The 22,262-nt window shown below is 35.8% G+C and overlaps 1 protein-coding gene across 1 annotated transcript in view; it reads right to left on the bottom strand.

The window, feature by feature from the left end:
• The window catches only part of ATP11B (ATPase phospholipid transporting 11B (putative)), a 121,248-nt gene that overhangs the window by 93,448 nt on the left and 5,538 nt on the right, over positions 1-22,262 (bottom strand). The window contains exon 2 of the mRNA XM_029214120.1: positions 4,711-4,827. Coding sequence (XP_029069953.1) covers positions 4,711-4,827 — 117 coding nt within the window. The remainder of the gene's footprint in view (positions 1-4,710; positions 4,828-22,262) is intronic.

A 22,262-nucleotide genomic window follows, 5' to 3' on the forward strand; every position in this document is an offset into this window, starting at 1 on the left:
GCAATAACCATTGGTCAATTTAACTACTGACCAATAACCATTGGTCAATTCAACTATTGACCAATTACCATTGGTCAATTCAACTATTGACCAATAACCATTGGTCAATTCAACCACTGACCAATTCAAGATTTTCTCTGGTGCAATGAAAGACGGTTCTAATTTCTGAATTTTGGTACGTCAGAAATTTGCTTCTTAATCAGTTTTTTCCTTTTCTTTTTTTTTTTTTTTTTTTGGGGGCTGTGCTGTGCGGCTTGCAGGATCTTAGTTCCCTGACTAGGATTGAACCTGCGCCCTCGGCAGTAAGAGAGGAATCCTAACCACTGGACCGCCAGGGAATTCCCTTAATCAGTTTTTTAAGACCTCAAACATCCTTTCACATATGAACAATTTTATAAATACGGTTAGGTTCCCAGAAGAGCCCACAAAAGCCTATTTGACCAAAGGGTATATAAAGAATAGTACAATGCCTAACACCTTCCTTTCTTAGGTGAAATTATATTTTCAGTTCTAATCTGGGATACCTGAAACATATTTACCTGTGGTAGTGGTAGCACCAGTGGCTCTAGAATCTGGGATTGGGAACTATGTTCAAGGCTCTAGAGAGAAGAGAGGTAGAGACTTCCTGGAACCAGAAGAAGTCAGTGCTCAACGTGTGCATATGAGGTGGTAATTCTGGGTCAAACCATTGCCAGTTGATCTTCACTGGGGTAAAAAGGCAGTTGTCCCTACAGGGGTCATAGTATTTCCATGCAACTTCCTCAGCACCAGATCAAATGTATAAAACTTTATAGGAATTAACTTGACGTTCTATGTTTACATCAATCTATATAATAGTGACAATATATTTTATCTTTCAGAATCTTGAAAAGAGCAACTATATAAGTTGGTAATAAAGTAAATTAATTGGTTTCAGGATGCTCTCTTTGGCTAGCTCAATAATACAATGGAAAAAGTGAGAATAAATAAAAATTTCTTAAGAAAGCTAGCTTACAAATGTTAGGAATTATTGTTTTCGGGTTTTCTGAAATACAAACATTAATAGATTGAATGAGTCTAAATTCTGCATTTGTCCTGTCACACATAGAGGAGGCACTCTAGAAGAATAATATTAAGACACATGAAAAAACTTCTAAGAAAAATAATTCATTATGCTTTAAAATTGTTTTATTTATTATGTAATAACAGTCAAGAAAAATGAACTAGAAGTATACCTTCTCTATAGCTATGTATACAACTTTATCATTGACTTTTTTTCCTCCTAAGGTCTGACATTAGTAAGAAAACAAAAACATGGTTATAAAATTAAACCTTCTGCAAGGAAATTTTTTTTTTTAACGTCTTTACTGGAGTATAATTGCTTTACAATAGTGTGTTAGTTTCTGCTGTATAACAAAGTGAATCAGCTATACATATACATGTATCCCCATATCCCCTCCCTCTTGTGTCTCCCTCCCAGCCTCCCTATCCCACCCCTCTAGATGGACACAAAGCATAGAGCTGATCTCCATGTGCTATGCGGCTCCTTCCCATTAGTTATCTATTTTACATTTGGTAGAGTATATATGTCCATGCCACTCTCTCACTTCGTCCCAGCTTACCCTTCCCCCTCCCCGTGTCCATAAGTCCATTCTCTACGTCTGCGTCTTTATTCCTGTCCTGTCCCTAGGTTCTTCAGAACCACTTTTTTTTTTTTAGATTCCGTATATATGTGTTAGCATATGGTATTTGTTTTTCTCTTTCTGACTTACTTCACTCTGTATGACAGACTCTAGGTCCATCCACCTCACTACAAATAACTCAATTTCGTTTCTTTTTATGGCTGAGTAATATTCCACTGTATATATGTGCCACATCTTCTTTACCCATTCATCTGTCAGTGGACACTTAGGTTGCTTCCATGTCCTGGCTATTGTAAATAGAGCTGCAATGAACACTGTGGTACAAGACTCTTTTTGAATTATGGTTTTCTCAGGGTATATTGCAAGGAAATTTAAATTTAAGATAAGGAAGTTACTATAGCAAATTAAAGACATATCATGCATCTACAATGTGTAAGACACACTATAAGAGGAACAAAGAGAAGAAGTTTAATTTAAATAGAGGAGATTAAGAACAATATATCAATAGCTATATTCAAAGATAAAGTAAAAGAAGGAATAGACAAAGAATTCAATGGGAAGGCAATTCAAGAATTAGAAAGAAAAATTTAATGAAGGAGGTCACATTTGACACAGGCGTTAAGAGAGGAACACTCAGCAGGCTGAAAATAGGGGGCAAACATTTCAGGAAGGAAAGACAGAATGAACAAAGGCAGCGAGGAGGGAAGTTGATCGTGGCTTTGTGGTATAGAAGATATACAGTCTGAAAGGAGTTTAGGGAAATAATAGGGGAGTAGAAAGGTAGTAAAAAGGGAACAGTGAGAAGCCAGCCTCATTGTGGTCAGGAAAAAAAAAGACACTGTCTATATAAATATCTACATTCTTGAAATTGTGGTCAAAAACATGAAATATACATTCTCTGCAAAAACATATAATCTACTTTTAAAAAACTGCAGTTATCAATACAAAATCATAGCAAAGGCACAGTGGTAGGGAAGTTCAACATGAATTCATGGAATAGCAGGTAATCCGGTTTGGAAGTTTAAAAAAGTGGTAGTGGAATAATAAGGAAGTAATAAGGGAATAATGAGAAAGTCTCCAAGTGTGTGAAAAAAGGGCAATGTTTATTTAAATATCTACATTTTTGAAACTGTGGTCAAAAACATTAAACTTCATACTGCTGCATATGAAAAGTCATAAAGATAGTTAATCTCAGAAGTTCTCCAGGACACTCAGCTTCCAGTATTGGCAGACTGTGAACTCCTAGCAGATAAGAATTATGAAAACTAGATTAAAACAAACTATTAAAATTCTGGAACATGGCCAAAATATAGACAGAAACTGGAAGAGAGTTTAATTTCAAAAAAATTACAAATGGAAGGAATATGAATGATAAACTATGGCTTCTTAGTCTGGAGATAATATCCAACTCTCACAGCTATAGCAGCCAAACAGTGGGGGAAAACTACCCCCTTATCAACAAAATATCACAGAGATCTAGAGTTCAGGGCTAGAAAAGTGGCTGGAAATTGATGGGAAAATACTGATCGCGAAACCATGCAAGGAAAATTACCCAAATTCAGGACATAAACTATCCAAACCTAGGCTGACAGTTAAACTGTGCACTAAAAAGGAAATGAACTAATGAAACTGATACTTGCAACAACAAGGATGAATCTCAAGAGTACTGTGTTAAGTGAAAAGAAGTCAGACACAAAAGACTCCTACTGTATGATTGTATTTATATGACATTCTGGAAAAGACAAAACTATAGTTAAAGAAGGCAGATCAGCTGCTAGTGCTAAAGGTGAGGAGGAGGGGGACTGGTTACTAACTTTCTGGAGTGACAAATATATTCTGTATCTTGATGACAGCGGTCACATGTTACACATTTGTCAAAACTTATCAAATTATACACTTAAAATTAGTGAATTTTATTGTATATAAATTATACCCAGTGTTTTAAAAATTTTTTTCAAGAAGGACTTTTATTTCTTGCATCACTTACTAAGAACTGTATCATTAATCTAAAGCTCCTCTATTACCCTAGATTCTGATATTTCCCCTTCCTGCCCTCTGCTTTAGAACCACTGTCCAAAATGAGATGTCAGTAATGCGTGTGTTGCATTTGTAAATAATGTAAAGCCTGGAAAAAAGGAACAGGGAAAAGGAACCATTGGCCTAAAACAACATCTTCAAGAAAAATGAGATCAGGATTAGAGAGAAAATATCAGTCGCCCTGGAAGAGCGGGAAGGAGCAATACAAAGATGCTTCTTAAGGTGGTCTATTAAGCAATAGCTATGCTCAGAGAGAACCTTACCCTCAGTTTCTGACTCACATCCTCTATAACTGCACTGTCCAATAAGGTGCCACTAGTCACATGTGGCTACTGACAATTAAAAAAAATTAGAAGTAAATTAAAAGTTAAGTTCCTCAGTTACATTACCACATTTCAAGGCCTGAACAGCCCTATGTGGCTAATGGCTATCATATTAGACAGCATGGAAAACATTTCCATCATGAGAGAAGAGTCTATCAGATAGTCTATTTTGAAATTGAAGATTATAGAATAATGCTAAGACATCTTAAAAATGCCATAGGAAAAAATGAACCAAGGAAAAATATGTAAAAGTGAAGTGGTTCCTTGGTACTATAAAATGTTTATAGAAGAATGATAAAACTGGAGGAAGTGAGGCTTTAAAGTCACACAGAACTGAGTTCAAACTCCGATCTCATCCCTGGGTAAATTACTTCCCTGCACTTCAATTGAAAAAACTGATATAAAATGAGTATAACAACACTTTGTTAAAGCTATCTTAAAGTTGTTTTAAGAATTAAATAATATGAGAAGTACCTAATACAGTGTCTGGCACATGGTATAAATATTAGCGCCTTAGTTTAATTGCAACTAAGGGTAATTTTGGGCATACTGGCCACCTGATATTAGCAACCAGAAACTTTTTATTTTACAGTTCACAATTTTTGTTAAGATAAATCTACCAACCACCATTTCCTTGAATTTTTAAGGCTATAAATACAAACAAATCACCTTTTAAAACAAAATAGTACATAACCCACAGTTTTAGTAATAAAAGTGTTAGCTCTTACCTTAGATGAAATGATCCGGTTATCTATAAATTTCTGAGGTGTGTAAAGGCCATACTGAGGAAACCTGTTGGCTATGTAAATAGTTCTTGTGTCACTTTGATGTGGTGGGTCAAAACCCTAAGGCCAAGCAAAAGAAAAATAATGGACAACAAGGTTAGTTGTTATGATTCTTTACTGCTGGTTCTATTTAACTGACCATATTACACATATTATTACTGGCCTTGAACTGCATATAGGCTCAATCTATTTAATTATCAGAAGAGTTAAGCCATATATTTTTTTCTTTCAAAGTAAACAGGTACATTTTCTTCAGATACAAACTAACTAGGTAATAACCTCTGGTAATGAAAAATAGTCCATACTCTGTCAGAAATGCTACCACAAGAAGACCTACAGAAGCACTTGAAGACAAGGCTTCTTTCCTTCCCTTTCATTCCTGGGGTTCCTTGCTTTTCTCTTAGGATAGATTCCTAGCCAGTGATATGGAAGTCCTGTGTAGCTAAGGCCTAGTCAGCACCTACCACATGTAAGGACAAAGGCTTACATTTTATTTTACACGCAGATCAACTCGGTTTCAAAGGGCTTTGTTCCCAGAGGACATAAAATGTATTGGATAACCCAGATTCATTCCATACAAGCATTTCTTTGCGCTAGTTACATTATCAATCTACTCCCTGAAATATGGATATATGCTATAATTCTGGCCTCAAATTTAGAAGACCCTCAATTAAGGTACATTTAGGAATGATCTCTAGTGGAAAAGTTTGCCCTGGTGACAAGAATACTGATACTTTATTCCTACAGCATTGTACTCTTTTCCAGAGTGGCAAGTGAATCTTTAAGACTCCTTTGATAGATACCGGCATCCCTGTAAAATTTCCACTAAGCACAGACACACACAAATAGTGGAAATTCCCATATTACCTAGAGGGATGTTTTGTTTAGCACATCAGAATATTAGAAGTGCTATATATGGGTTTCAACTGCTGTTATTCATGGTTTTAAACAATTTATTTTGTGATCTTAGAAACAGCTAGTACAGAACTGTGCAAATTAAATATATTTGTATACTCCATTAAAAAATGAAGTTTTATTTTATTTGTTTATGCTACTTAAAGTGATGACCACATTTTGTTGATGTGCCATTATGTATCCGATTTCAAAATCAGTTTAAGGATAAAATGTGGCACACATGTTTATTTTCCTCATAAATTTTCTCTTAAACATTTCACAACTGTGCCCTGTCATAACTCATGGGAGAAAGAGGGCAGGTTCCAAAATCAGAGTCAGAACTCACTGCTCTATCTGGAATATCATAATCATTTAAAAGATATATACCATTTATTCAATCAATAACTATTTACTGAGTTTAAGCACTATGTTAAGCCATGAAAGATTATGTGATTTGTTACATACTCGAGCATGTCATAACATGCTCCAACTCAATAAATAAATGAATGAACAAACAGTTTGAATGCTACTGCTGTAGTCTATGGATGTGTTTTTCAAAGATGGTCCACAGAAGTTTGCCTGTAACATTCATAAAATAACAAAAGGAACACACAGGTAACAGAAGCATTAGACTCCATGAAGCATATTTATTCTGTATCCACTCTAACCATGTTAACATAACACTAAGTCATACCCCATGCATATAAACTTCTGAGACAAAGAAAAATAAAGTAAACTTGAGGGTTTGAAAGAGTATACAAATCTTTAAGAAGATGTCAAGACAACTGAGACTGAGAACCACTGATATAAAATTTTATTTTTTGCTAAATCCCACCAAGATTATTACTATGTACATCTAAAGTTAAGAAACAAAAAACAGGGACTTCCCTGGTAGTCCAGAGGTAAAGAATCCGCCTTACAATCCAGGGGACATGGGTTCACTCCCTGGTCAGGGAACTAACATCCCTCATGTTGCAGGGCAACTAAGCCCATGTGCCACAACTACTGAGCTTGTGTGCCTCAACTAGAGAGCCTGTGTGCCGCAAACTACAGAGCCCACGCGCGCTGGAACCCGCATGCCACAACTACAGAGCCCACATACCTTGGAGCCTGTGCGCCACAACCAGAGAAGAAAAAACCCTGCATGGCACAACTAAAGAGAAGCCCGCGCTGCAACGAAGAGCCTGTGCACCACAATGAAAGATCCAACGCAGCCAAAAATAAATAAAATAATAAATCTCTAAAACAGAAAGAAACAAAACAATTGCCCTCCCCCAAAATATACTGATGTTTACATTATAACCTCTCATTCATTACTAGAATTAATATACTATATACATAAATGCGTGCACTTTACAGGAAGCAAATGCTCATCATTCTCCATCCCTCTCTCCTGGATGAACCAGTGACCACATACTAAAGTTTTGGAACTCCTGAGATTTCTACAATTATTTCAAGGAGATATTTTGAGATGTTCCAAGAATAAAATCAGTTTTAAATTAAACTGAATTTTAAATTCAGCATCGCCATATTCCAAGAAATCATAATTTAAAATAAGATGACAATACCAAAAGGAGAATAATGATAGTATGTTTTTCCTTATTCCCGAAGATGCTATAACATCCACTTAAGCATTTTGAGTTGTTTTTCCAGTGATTAATTAAAATGACCTTATCCAATCATGTTATAATCAATGGCATGTATATACATGTGGGTGTGTGTATTTTTTTACACACACAAAATAGTTAAATTTTATATTTGTGACTGCGGTATAAGTACAGCTAAGTGTCTCTCATGGAAATTAAAGCTATAACTTCAGTTCATTAGCATCAACTTCTTTGCCACAAATTCAAGTAGCCATGAACTAAAAAGAACAAAACTGTCCAAAAATGAGAAAAGTGACTTAGGGCAGGTCTGTGAATCTCTGAAATTGTAGGCAAATTTGCATATCTGTGCATTAAAGATTTTTTTTTTAAATTTTGGCCATGCCACACGGCTTGTGGGATCTCAGTTCCCTGACCAGGGACCGGACCTGGGTCACAGCAGTGAAAGCGCCAAATCCTAACCACTAGACCACCAGGGAACTCCCATACATGCATTTTGCTGATGACAGAATAGTTTTCCTCAGATTTTGATGACATAAAGAAAGTTAGAACCACTTATCTAAGGTCTTGCTTTTATAATCAGTTCCCCACCTCAATATTCCATATTTTAAAAATGACACAGAGAATTGTTGCTTCAATAACACCTCTACTTTGTTTAACAGGAATCAAAACAAACAGAGTTTATCAAAATTAATTGTATAACTATACCATAAATGTGAAGTTCAAGTATAGTTTCATGCTATTTCTAACAAGCATTATCAGCAATTCTATGCTACTGTACAATCCGAACTCCCTAATCACTAGGCTACGGCTACACATCAGGGTTCAGAAACCTCTGGTATGTATTACACTTTCAGCCCAGACTACCCATTCACACCCTGAACCCCTGGAGAGCTTGCTCCTTTCTTCTATGGTTTCATCTTGTCCTGGATAAAGGAACTGAGATACATTAATGCTATTCTAGCCACCCTGGTTTTATTTTTATTTTTTAACATTTATTTATTTGGCTGTACCAGGTCTTAGCTGCAGCACGCAAGGATCTTTAGTTGCGGCATGCGAACTCTTAGCTGCGGCATGTGGGATCTAGTTATCTGACTGAGATTAAACCTGGACCCCCTGCATTGGGAGCACAGAGTCTTAGCCACTGGACCACCAGGGAAGTCCCCACCCTGATTTTATTTTAATGCCTGCTAAAAAGTACAGCTGACCCTTGAACAACTCCAGGGTTAGAGAAGTCGACCCTCCACACAGTCAAAAATCTGAGTATAACTTCAGAGTTGGCCCTCTGCATCCTCAGATTCAGCCCTACAGTACTGTTGTATTTACTACTGAGAAATCCACATATAGGGGGACCTGCACAGTTCAACCCAATGTTGTTCAAGGGTCAACTGTATAGGCTTTTGGAAGCACACAAATTTAAACTATTTAAAAGTAACAACTCTCATTAACTCTAAAAAAGTATGAAATTAAAAACCTCTTTTCTGTCTGGATTTATGAGCATATGTAAAAACCACAGGTACTTTTAAAAAAAGGGGATCAGGGCTTCCCTGGTGGCGCAGTGGTTGGGAGTCTGCCGGCCAATGCGGGGGACACGGGTTCTGCCCTGGTCTGGGAGGATCTCACATGCCGCGGAGCAACTAGGCCCATGCAGGACAGCTGCTGGGCGTGTGCTCTGGAGCCCACGAGCCACAACTACTGAAGCCCGCGTGCCTGGAGCCCATGCCCCGCAGCAAGAGAAGTCACCGCAATGAGAGGACTGTGCGCCATGGTGGGGAACTGGTCCCCCGCTCACTGCAACTAGAGAAAGCCCAAGCGCAGCAACGAAGACCCAATGCAGCCAAAAATAAATAAATAAAATAAATTAAAAAAAAAAAAAGTGGATGAGCATTTAAGGTGGAAAAAAAATCCCATGATGGCATTCAAGGAAAGAACTGAAAACACATGGGACTGATTTGAAAAAGACTCCTTTTGTAACAGTAAACTGATGAAACCTAGGGAAGCCAAACCAGAAAACAGCTTATAATTTTTAGATGTTGGTCTCTGGCACAAAGCAGTACTTAGAAATAACTCATAACATTTTATATTTTCATACCAAATATACCAGCCTCTGTACTATTCTTAAAATCCCAAAGATTTTATGAAAAATACGAGCATTACAAATAAGAGCTAAGAAGAAACTAAAACTACAGTCCCTTAATTAAATATTGTCACACTTCTTTAACATAAGAAAACATTTTTAGAGTTCAGTGATTAAATTTGTACATTTAATCATTCCTATGTGTGATCTACTTCCTCCATAATAGAAAGAAAAAAGCTACAAAACAAACCAAAAACCATGAAAAACAACATAAAAAGAAGCATTCAAAACTGCAATGGCACTGTCATTAAAATAAATGAACAGAAGCTTTATTTCAGTCACACACTTTCTATGACACAAAGTGATTTTTGTTGGCTACGTGTTCCGATGTACACAGTACTTCTGGGGAAGAATGATTTAACGTATTTTACCAAATCTACAAACTTAATTGTGAATTACTGTTTCCTGGATATAGACTTTGAATAAAATACATCTATACGAAGGTATTATAAGGACAAGATAATTTTACACTGTTAAGAGACCAAAGCAAGGTGAGAGGGAATAACTTAAAATGTCCATGATCTAAACACAATTTAATTTTAACTTTTTGTATCATGTTACATAATTTTCATTTTAGGATTTAAGGTAGTTTGCCATCTAACAGACCAGTCTGGGCTTCCAAGAACTCTGGCTTACTGCAGAGGTGGAACTGGCTTTCCAGTTACAGGCTTCAAAATTTAGAGTGATCTTTGACTCCAAACATCTTAAATCATCTGCAAATACTTTACTACAGGATGTTCATCTCTTATAGGAAGCTCATCTCTTATATTACCTCCCAAACTTGATTTCCCACTCCAACATACACCTCTAGCAGCCCCTGTGGAAATAATATGGTGACCCCTCAAAAAAGTAAACACAGAATAACTGTATGATCCAACAATTCCACTTCTGTGTATAAACTCAAAAGAAATGAAAGCAGAGACTTGAACAGATATTTGTAAACCCATGTGCATGGCAGCATTATTCACAATAGCCAAAAGGTGGAAGCAACCCAAGTGTCCATTGACAGATGAATGGATAAACAAAATGTGGTGTGTACAATGGGATATTATTCAGCCTTAAAAAGGAAGGAGATTTTGACACATGCTATAACATGGATGAACACTAAAGACATTATACCAAGTGAAATGTAGCCTGTGACAAAAGGACGAGATTTTAAATTTATTCCTCTTATGTAAGGAATAAGAGTTGACAAATTCGTACTTTGCCAGGCATTTATTCAAGGGGGGCTGGGGAGGGGAGAGGAACAGGGCATTAGTGTTTAATGGGTATAAAGTTTCAGTCTGGAAAGATCAAACAGTTCAGGAGACAGATGGTGGTGATTGATGGCTGCATAACAGTGTGACTGTACTTAATGCCGCTGAACTGTATATTTAGAAATGGTTAAAATGGCAAATTTTATCTTAAGTATATCTTACTAGAATTAAAAATATGTCAATTTCACCCATTTGGGACTTTACCATGGATTTTCTGGATTACAAGAATCCTATTTGGCCATAATTCAACTGTGACAGTAAATGTCTCTTATTTGCTAGACTGGTGATTTGAAATCACAGAGACATTTACGATAAAAATAAATGTGTGAGGTAGTTTTAGTTTAGATCAAATTTAAAATCATAGATTTCACTAAGGGAGAATTTAAGGTTTCTGTAACCAAGAACCCTAAATTGATTTTTTTGGTTTACCTATCCAGTTGAACACCGGCTGGATAAGGAATGAAACTAGTAACTCTTCTACCTGTGGTATCCAGATTGGAGACAGAAGAGTAAAATGGAATTTCTACTAAGGTTTCCCAAACATTTTTAAGCCTTCTCCCTCTCCACTCACAATCATAAACAACAACGGCAACGAAGATGGCTTCCTACGTCCTCCTCAGTATATCAGAAGCAATGGGGTTACAGTTCTGAGGCCAGAGACAAATATCCTTTACACAGAAAACACATCCCTTACAAAATATCTTCAAAGTGTAATATTTTAAAATATATACCAATCACAAAGACACACCCACAAAATTCTAAACAATAACATTAAAAAGTATATTGAAATCAACTATACATCAATTAAAAATAAATAAAAATTAAAAAATAATAAATTGGCGAACAGTATATTGAAGACAAAGAATAGAGACAAAAATTGACACAAAAGGTAGAAAGAAGTAGGGTGGAAGGAAGATACACAATTGTCCTGTTAATTTTATATATAGGAAACTTGTTTTCAGGAATGCCTGAACCAACAAACTGGAACCAAATAAATAGCAGCAGCGGCAATAACAAAACGCAACAATCTTGTACCTACTACCAGTCTCACTTTCCACAACCTAGACATCCTACCTTTCATCCTGCCATAATTATAAACATTTTAAATGTTTCTCAAAATTGGTAACACTCTTGCTCTTATGTTGAATGAAATTGTATGCTGTTCCTGTTACCAGATAGCTACAATTGAATACCAAGCATTAATATTTAGCAAATCAACCAAAATAACACTATCACTGAAATACTATTTCTGAATGACCATATAGTTTGCTTTACAGGCTTTTCTACTCACCTATGTTTTCTGATCAGTTGCTTAATTGTGTTTCCCTATTCTCATTGAGAGAAATTATATGTAATGGTTCTCAATTAGAGCTAAGAGATTACATGCCTCAAAGTTAAAACTCCTTTTGGGGAATGAGCCTAAGGAAAGGAAGGAAGACTTCTAGAAACCATTTTCAGAAATGAGGTTGGTACTGATTTTCACAATGATTTGAGAGGTGGGGATGTCTAGTGGCATTTAGTAGGTGGGTGAATGGGTGGGGCAGAGATATTAGACATTCTTCAATGAACATAAGAGTCCTGACAACAAGGAAATGTCCTGTGAGCCAGACAACTTTCAAATGCCCTGCCTGATATTCACATTCGTAAAAATCTCTTTAGAAAAATATGAACCTCCTCTTTAAAAACACAAAATGCTTTGCATGGATTTGTGAATTTTTCAGCAATGCAACTACCATGTAAAATGAAGGAAGATAACATTTTGTCAGAACTTCCTAGAGTTTTCAGTTTCAGAAAACTGCATCACCAATGGAAATGTCACTTGTATGTGAGTCACCAATACACTACACTTTCAGCAGTCTGCACTAGTAGCCATGAAGTCACACTGATTACAGCATTTTATTATTCACTACCTTTAGTGTAGTTACGGTTGAGTACTTACATACTGAAACAGATATTATTTAATATAAATGTATTTATTTTTCCTTCATACTAGTTTCCTCCATAACTAGGGTTATAATGTTGATTTTTTTAAAAAAATCAAGTTATATATGTAGCAGGTTATATATTTAAATTTTATTTCAAGATAAAAATGGAAAGAACATTTATGAAATATCTGTTAGAAATAGGGGACACTGGGCCCAACAGGATTGAAAACTATGTACTTTTATGGCCAAAATCTAACCAATATTACAAGTACTATCTTGGGTTTATAATAGAATCCCCTCAAGTTAGAAGCTGCTGCTTATACCATGAGCAGAATATCAGTATTCAAACTAGGAAACTACAACAAATATTTCCAAGTACATATTTAAACAGGCTTAGGTGTTACGGAGAAAAATTCTAAACAATAACAACATAAAAATATATTGAAGTCAGAGAATAGAGACAATGAGTGAATCCTATTTAGTTAAGAAAAGAACTAAAACAAAAGGTAGAAAAAAGTAAGGTGGAAGGAAGATACACAATTGTTTTACTAATTTTATATGCTGGGAACCTGAGAAACATGCTTCAGAAGAAAGTAAAACATGTCTATATCAGATTAAAAAAAAAAGAACTTAGCAAATCCTAAACTATTGCTATGAAAATTTGATAAATTTTAAGCATGGAAATGATTATTCAGCAACACTGGGTCAAACTGACATAATTCTGAAAATGTATTTTTAAAAAAACACAAAAGAATATGTTCGCATATTTTCAGTTCTTTTGGCAAACAATTCATTTACCCTGTATAATGACTATTAAAATTCTACTGCTGATCTGCAAATTCTTGCCTTTTGGTATTTTCCGGCACGTAATGAAAAAAATTTACTTTAACAACCAATCAAAGAGTATTTACTGAGTACTTAACTAGGTGCTTTTCAATGCACTAAGGACCACTGATGATAAAAAGGAATACGTGACTTAGTCCTTGCCCACTTGGAGCTGATGAAACCGTAGTATTTTAGGCCCTACAATTTATTACTTAGATATCACCTAATTTCCTATTTCCTCTCACATATTTAAGATCAAACTAGAATTATTTTCTGGTTTGAATATGGTACACCCAGCATGGATATCTACTAAGCAACTTTATGTAGAGTTTAGGAGAGAGGGTTGGACTTGAGATTGGAAGCCAGCAAGCATAATGATGGTGGTTAACGTCAAAGATATGTATGAGACTGCCTGTTAAGAGAGTACAGAGGAAGAGAATAAGGGTAGGAGATGGAATTCTGAGGGCTATCATTTAAGATACATGTGGGAAAAAAGGAATAAGCAAAAAGGAAAAAAGATCATCAGAGCAGAAGAAAAACAAGAAGAGTAGTATGGAAGAAACCTGGGAAGAAGTTGCAAAAAGGAATTATTTCATATGCTGCAAAGGAAGATAAGAACTGAAAAAAAGACAACTGAATTTAACAATTTGTAAATCATCAGTGGCTTCTGCCAACGCAGTCTGAGTACAGTTAAAAGGGCTACAGTGGATTAATGACTGGGGATGGAGAGGAGGGTGGGGAAGTGGGGATAGCGGTTAACAACTGAAAAGCTGGATCAAGCGAAACATTTTTAGTAAAAGCAAATCATAAGCTTATTTTTATGTTGGAAATGAAGAATCTGGTAAAGAGGAAGAAAAAGTTATGGGAAGGAAAAATCACTGAAGGATCAAGGAAAAAGAAGAGAAAACAATCAAGAGCCAAGGTGTAAAGCATTAACTGTGGAAATGGACAGGATCTCTAATTCGGAATGGAATTTAAAAATTTGAACATGAAAAATGAAGAAAGCTGAAATCATATACTATTAAATTTTCTATTTTGGTAATTTTAAGAAATACCTTTATGATGAGTTGATACAGTCATCAACTGAGTAACTAAGTTCAGTTACTCAGTGTTTACAGACTTCCTATCTTCCTATGGCTTTTTGTATACACTCACATCTAATGGAAACTGACTGCCGCCACAAATCAGATCACCAATTCTTCCCTATAAGATTCAATTAACTCTAAACTTCACATTCACTTTTTTAAAAAATTACTAATAGATATTTCTTTTATAACAAAAAAAACATAATTAGGAAACTTGGAGACACTAATTATTAATGGTCATCACACTGACTTCTGATAACCAAAGGCAATGGTTCACAGAGTTTTGGATTTCACAGAACAGTAAAAAAAATTTTAACTGGAAAACTAACATAACTTTGCCAACTTCTAATTCTTCTAAGCAAGAATATTAATAAAAAAGAAAGTAAGGAAAACAACCTAAGACTTAGTTCTTCTCATAAGTCTGAGAAACTATCACAGCCCAGTGGAGCCTAAGAACACATGAAGACTAAATGTAACGTGTTATCCCAGATGAGATTTTTTTTTTGCAATACGCGGGCCTCTCACTGTTGGGGCCTCTCCCGCTGTGGAGCACAGGCTCCGGACGCGCAGGCTCAGCGGCCATGGCTCACGGGCCCAGCCGCTCCGCGGCATGTGGGATCTTCCCAGACCAGGGCACGAACCCGCGTCCCCTGTCTCGGCAGGCGGACTCTCAACCACTGCGCCACCAGGGAAGCCCCATCCCAGATGAGATTTTGAACCAGAAAAAGAATACTAGTGAAAACCACAATGAGATATTACCTCACACCCGTTAGAATGGCTATTATCAAAAAGACAAGAAATAACAAGTGTTGGTGAGGATGTAAACTGGTACAACCACTATGGAAAACAGTACAGAGGTTCCTCAAAAAATTAAAAATAGAACTACCATATGATCCAGCAATTCCACTTCTGGGTATTTATCTGAAGAAAATGAAAAACACTAATCTGAAAGATATATGCACTCCATGTTCACTGTGGCATTATTTACAATAGCCAAGGTATGGGAAAAAACTGAATGTCTATCAACAAATGAGTGGATAAAGAAAATGTGGTGTGTATATATATATATATATATATATATATAAAAATAATAAAATATTATTCATCCATCAAAAAGAATGAAATCTTGCCATCTGCTGCATCATGGATGGGCTTTGAGGGCGTTATGCTAAGTGAAATAAGTCAGAAAGAGAAAAGACAAATACTGTATGATCTCACTTATATGTGGAATCTAAAAAAAACTCCAAGCTCGTAGATACAGAAATAATGGAGAACAGACTGGTGGTTGCCAGAGGTGGGGTTGGGGAGTGGGTGAACTGGGTGAAGGGAGTCAAAAGGTACAAACTTCTAGTTATAAAATAAATAAGTTATAGGATATAATGTACAGCCTGGTAATTATAGTTATTAATACTGTATTGTACATGTGAAAATTGCTAAGAGTGTAGATCTTAAAAAGTTCTCATCACAGGGAAACAAATTCTGTAACACTGGGTGGTGATGGATATTAACAAGACTTACTGCGGTGATCATTTTGCAATATATACAAATATGAAATAAAGTACAGGGTTTAATAATAATGTATTAATATTGGTTTATTAGTGTAACAAATGTAGCACAGTAATATGTTAACAATAAGAGAAAGTGGGTGAGAAGAATGTATAGGAATTCTCTATTATTTTTGCAAACTTTCTGAAAATCTAAAACTATTTTTTAAAAAAAGTTAATTTTTTAAAAGTTAAAATGACAGTCCTCAAAAACAAGGACATATATAAGTTTAAGCAAAGACAAAGACACACACACACACACACACACACACACACACACAGACGTGTGTGTTACACTGACCTTGCTTTTCTCATTTTGCCATAGACCACTGAAAACTTTATCTCCATCTACAGGAAACATCATTTATTAGGGAACTCATGGTCTAAGAGACTATATAAAGATTGATAAAAGCATCTCTGATTATTTAAGAATTTTGACTTTTCCTGTCTCATAATAAATTCCTAAGTTTCTTTCTTTTTTTTAAATTCTGCAAATATACGATGGAAAAAAGGTTGATCAACACTCACAGGTAAGCACTGCATCAATTCCCTTTAATGTTGCATAGGAGTTGGACACACAAAGTCTGAAGGTCTGCACATCTAAGTTAGAGGCCAGTTCCTCCACAGTATTTAAATTTCAATAGGAGGGACTTCCCTGGAGGCGCAGTGATTGAGAGTCTGCCTGCCAATGCAGGGGACAGGGGTTCCAGCCCTGGTCCGGGAAGATACCACATGCAGCAGAGCAGCTAAGCCCGTGCACCACAACTACTGAGCCTGAGCTCTAGAGCCTGCGAGCCACAAAGACTGAGCCTGTCAGCCACAACTACTGAAGTCCATGCTCCTAGAGCCTGTGCTCTGCAACGAGAGGCCACCTCAATGAGAAGCCTGCGCACCTCAACGAAGAGTGTCCCCCGCTCGCCGCAACTAGAGAAAGCCTGTGTGCAGCAACAAAGACCCAACACAGCCAAAAATAAATAATAAAATAAATTAAAAGAAACTTTCAATAGGAAAAGACAAGGTTAAGAACTACTTCCCTGCCTTTCAGTAGTAAAAAAAAAAAAAAAAAAAAAAAAAAAATCAAGCCCATCCTCACATCTTTGTTAGTTTTCTGAACTAATATATTAAAGAGCATAGTGGAGAAGTGAGGTAAGGAAGGATATCTATATTCGTTTTGTAGCTCATGAAATGCAGTAGTGAAGAAACAATTTCCTAGGTAAAATGTGATTAAGACTTGAACTGACTTATATACTACTCAAGCTTTATCTATCAATTGCACTCATTGCAAAAGACTCTTCAAAGCAAAATCTTAAAAGACCAATATGTAACACAAGTATTTACTGAGGAGAATGTGCTTGATACTATGCTAGGCACTGTACCAATTTAAGTAAAAATATTCGACCATTATGAAATATCAAGCCACTTACTATTTCATTTGTTAAATTACCCTATTGTTAAATTACCCTATAATTTATGATTTGTATGATTTTAAAAATCATTACAAATACTGTGAGCATTGGCGTGCTAGGTAATACGCTCGGTACTGTGGAAATACCAAAATGAGAAGGGCCTGAATAAAACTTCATTAAAAAAAAAAAGGCCTTTTAATAAGCACAAAAAGTGAAACAAATATCAAGTAAAATGAGTAAAATTTTGACTGAAATAGCAGTAAGTCATTAGATGACTCGTTTTTTTCTATAGAAAATTATCAAGTACATTCTTCTGAATAGAGTTAAATAACATAATTTTCAAATATAAAAAATAAAGTATGGCATAATTTCATTACAGATGTAATAAAAGTTATTAATAAAAATGGACAACTAGGAACTTCCCTGGTGGCTCAGTGGTTGAGAATCTGCCCGCCAATGCAGGGGACATGGGTTCGAGCCCTGGTCCAAGAGCAGCTAAACCCGTGCACCACAACTACTGAGCCTGCGCTCTAGAGCCCGCGAGCCACAACTACTCAGCCTGCACACCACAACTACTGAAGCCTGTGTGCCCTAATGTCCGCGTGCCACAACTACTGAAGCCTGCACGCCTAGAGCCTGTGCTCCGCAACGAGAGAAGCCACCACAATGAGAAGCCCGCGCACCACAACAAAGAGTAGCCCCGGCTCGCTGCAACTAGAGAAAGCCCCTGCTTTAAATTTAAAAATTAAAAAAAAAATTAAATTAAAAAAAAAGACAACTATCTTAACTCTTCAGCATTTCCAATTTCTATTTCAACATCACAAACTTCTCAAACTTCAAAATAGTTTGTGGTTCCTAAAGTTTAAGATGAAAAAGGAAATTTAAAACTGAAAATCTTTCAAAAAATTTGCCATGCTGTTCAAAATCAATTTAAATGTATTGCATTTGATATTAGATAACACATTCAAGAGGAGATATATATTAAGGTACAAGCAAGGCCTAGCTTCTTCTGGTACCTAAAATATTATGTCAACTTGAAAATGGCCATAGCTAACTAACTACAGGAACTCTTGATCACTTCTCTCCTTTTCCTCTACAAACCTGTCACCCCCATCTCCAGAGTACCACTGCTGCCTAAATTTCTTTCCCTAACTCATTCTTCTTGCCTCACTCTTGGATAGATTTAAAATGGCAGGATTAGGAAAGAGATATATAGGGAAAACTGCTGCTACTGCTAATTCTCTTCCACAATGCTAAATTCTCTGGAAAAACTCTCTGGGTTAAGTCCTGCCTCTGGCACTAATTAGTTACTGACCTTGGAAAAGTACATACTTTGAACTCCTCCTTTTACTTCACAAAAGCAAAGACAGACAAAAAAAATTTTTTTTTCTTTAATTAAGACGACTTAGCTAGGCTTAAAGCAAGATAATCATTTCGGTAATCAGGGGCTGAGCCTTTGGGACTCTGGGTCTGGAAATAGGCAGTCTGAAGTTCAATCCCCTTTTGTACCAGGGTCCTAGAGTCAGGTTCAACTGAAGGGAGGTTGAAAAAAGCTGTGTACTTTTAAACATGTTTAAAAACCTCCAAAGAGGTAACAGAATAATATATTTAAAAAAAAAAATATTACAAGACAAATCGGCCAATATGCATCAAGAACAGACAGAAACGCAAGAGGTCCAATAATAAATTCTGGAAAAAAAAGTCATTTAAATTAAAAATTCAGAAGACAAGGATGAACTCTAGATTGGATATGGAGAGAACTGATGACCAGAAGCTAGAACTAAGGAATTCACACTGAAAGCAGCACAGAGAAAATAGATGAGAAATATGAACAAGAAGTTAAGAGCACAGATTAATATCAAGCAAGAGTTTGAGAATGAGAAAATTAAAGCCTGAGAAGCAATATTTAAAGGGAAAAAAAGACTATAAACTTTTCTGAACTGTAGAAATGACAGCTTTCAGATTGAAAATACACACAAGTGTAGAGCAGGAAAAACAAAAATCATATGAAACATGATGAATACAGCAGAGTAAAAACTGCAAAATATCGAGGACAAAGAGACAATCTTAAAAACAACGTTTAAGAGAGTATCAGCAAAGTAATGACAATTAGATTAAAAGCATATTTTACACCAGCAACAAATGTCCGAAAGCAACAGAATAAGTAGTGTCTTCAATATGTTGAGTGAAAGTAACTGTTAATCTAGAAATCTGAATCTACTTAAATTAGTATTCAATAATAATTATGAAATAGACATTTTAAGACATAAAAACTAAGAAAGTTACACATGAAGCCTTGCTTAAAAATAACTAAAGGATATATATTTCAGCAAGAATAAATGTAAATACAGAGGGGAGAGATGGTATTCAAGAAATAATGGTGAGTAAAAAAATCACTGTAATCAATCAAAATGAGTAACAGTTAAAAAGTTAAGAGAACGTTTTGAGTTTAAAAAGAAGTAGAACTACAACACACATTATGGAAGAAAATATTTGCAAATCACATATCTGATAAGGGTCTTGTATCCAGAACACATAAAGAACTCTTACAACTCAAAAAAAAAAAAGGCAACTTAAATACGGGCAAAAAGATCTGAGTAATAAGCATTTCACCAAAAAACAAACAAACAAACCCATAAAATACAAACAAAAAAACTGGTTAACAGGGACATGAAAAGATGTTTGAAATCATCAGTCATTAGGGAAATATAAATCACAACCATTACCATTTATACTCACAACCATGACTGCAATCAGAAAGGCAAAAACAAGTGTTGGCACGGATATGAAGACACTGGAACCCTCATAAATTGCTGGTGGAAATGTAAAACGGTGCAGTTACTTTGGAAAACAGTTTGGCAATTCCTCAAAAAAGAGAGGTACCATATGACCCAGTAATTTCCACTCCTTAGGCATTTACCCAAGAGAAATGAAATATACATCCACAAACTGCACATGAATGGTCAAAGAATCATTATTTCTGATAGCCAAAAGGTGGAAACAAACTAAATGTCCATTAATTGATGAATGAATACACAAAATGTGGTACATCTATACAATGGAATATTATTTGATATTAAGAAGAAATGAAGTACTGATATATGCAACAACACAAATGAACCTTGAAAACATTAAGCTAGGTGAAAAGAAGACTGTGACAAAATACCACATAGTGTATGATGCCATTTACCTGAAATGTCTAGAGGAGGCAAGTCTACAGACACAGAAAGTAGATTAGTGATTGATTAAGGCTGGGGGCCAGTGGCTTGGGGGAATGGAGAATGAGAGTTAGTGGATAGGGAGTCTCCTTCAGGGCGTATGAAAATGTCCAAACATCACAGTGTGGCGGTGGCTGCACAACTCTACGCAGTACGGTATGTGAGTTATATCTCAAGAAAGCTGGTAAAAGAACAAAACAGAGCTAAACTATTATGTAACAGTAATGTGGAAGGTGAGAGGGCATACTGAGGTCAACATCTTCTAAATCCCTATATTATTTGTAGGTGGATAGAGATGCTCAATATATAGGCACAGCTAGGAAAAAAAAAGGATAAAAATACAATCCATAGCTTCTACATGATCAAAGGGAAAAAATATGAATAGAAACTTAACGAATTCAATGCAAAGCAAATCAAAATCCTAGAAAGATTTCCACAGAATTAGACAAACTGATTATAAAAAATAGCATATGGAAGAGTAAAGATCCCAAGCAATTCTGGGGGAAAAAAAAGGATTGGGGGTTCTGCCTGGCCAGATATCAAGACTTCTCATAAAACACTATAACTAAGATAGTGCCTTACTGGTGCACCAACAGATCAATACATGAATGAAACAGAATAGAGAACCTAGAAACAGAACACAAAACAAAGAGAATGATGGTATATGACAGAGAAGGCAAACAACACTGGCTAGTGGGGAAAAGATGGCTCATTCAATGAATGGCACTGGGACAAATAACTTATGTGGGAGAAAACAAATTCCCTACTTTATTCCATACACAAAAATAAATTCCAGGTATATTAAAGACCTAAATGTTGTAAAACTAAATTTTTAGACAACTTGAAGAAAACACTAGAAAAACAGCTTTATGACCCTGGTGTAGAAAAGGAATTCCTAAACAAGTAATAAAAAGTAGAAATCACTCACCTAATAAATTTACCTACAAATAAATTTACAACATCAAAAAAGACACCATCAACAAAGTTAAATACAAGGGGCAGGCTAAAAGAAGATATTTACAACATATACAACAAAGAATTGGCATCCAGACTACAGAAGAAACTAATAAGGAAAAGACACACCACCCAAGAGAAAAATGGGTAATCAGTGGAGGCTAACACAACGTTGTAAAGCAATCATACTCCAATAAAATAAGAAGAAAAGAAAAGTGGGTAATCTATTCATATGAGTGAAACACAGGACACCTGAACCTCACTAGCAATCAGCAAAATGCAAATTAGGGCAAAATGATATACCTCTCACACTCATCAGATTGGTAAGTTTTTCAAGTCTGACAGTACAAAGTGTTGACCAAGATGTAGGAAAAGGGGAACTCTCATGTTTTAGAAAATAATCTGGCAATATCTAGTAACAGTCATAACATGCACACCCCATGACCCAGCAATTCCACTTCTAGGTATTCCAATTTAAAAAAACCACACATAAACAAAAATGATCACCGCAACATTTTTTTTAATAGGAAAAAAACTGACATCAATTCAAATATCCATTAGTCCTCGAAGAATGGCTAGGGCTGGGGTTGCTTCATTTTGGTAGTGCCAGAGCCTAGCAATATGCTATCACAGGTATATGTTCAGAA

Source organism: Monodon monoceros, unplaced genomic scaffold, assembly GCF_005190385.1.
Source record: "Monodon monoceros isolate NGI ecotype Baffin Bay Population unplaced genomic scaffold, NGI_Narwhal_1 Super_Scaffold_11, whole genome shotgun sequence".
Lineage (NCBI taxonomy): Eukaryota > Metazoa > Chordata > Mammalia > Artiodactyla > Monodontidae > Monodon > Monodon monoceros.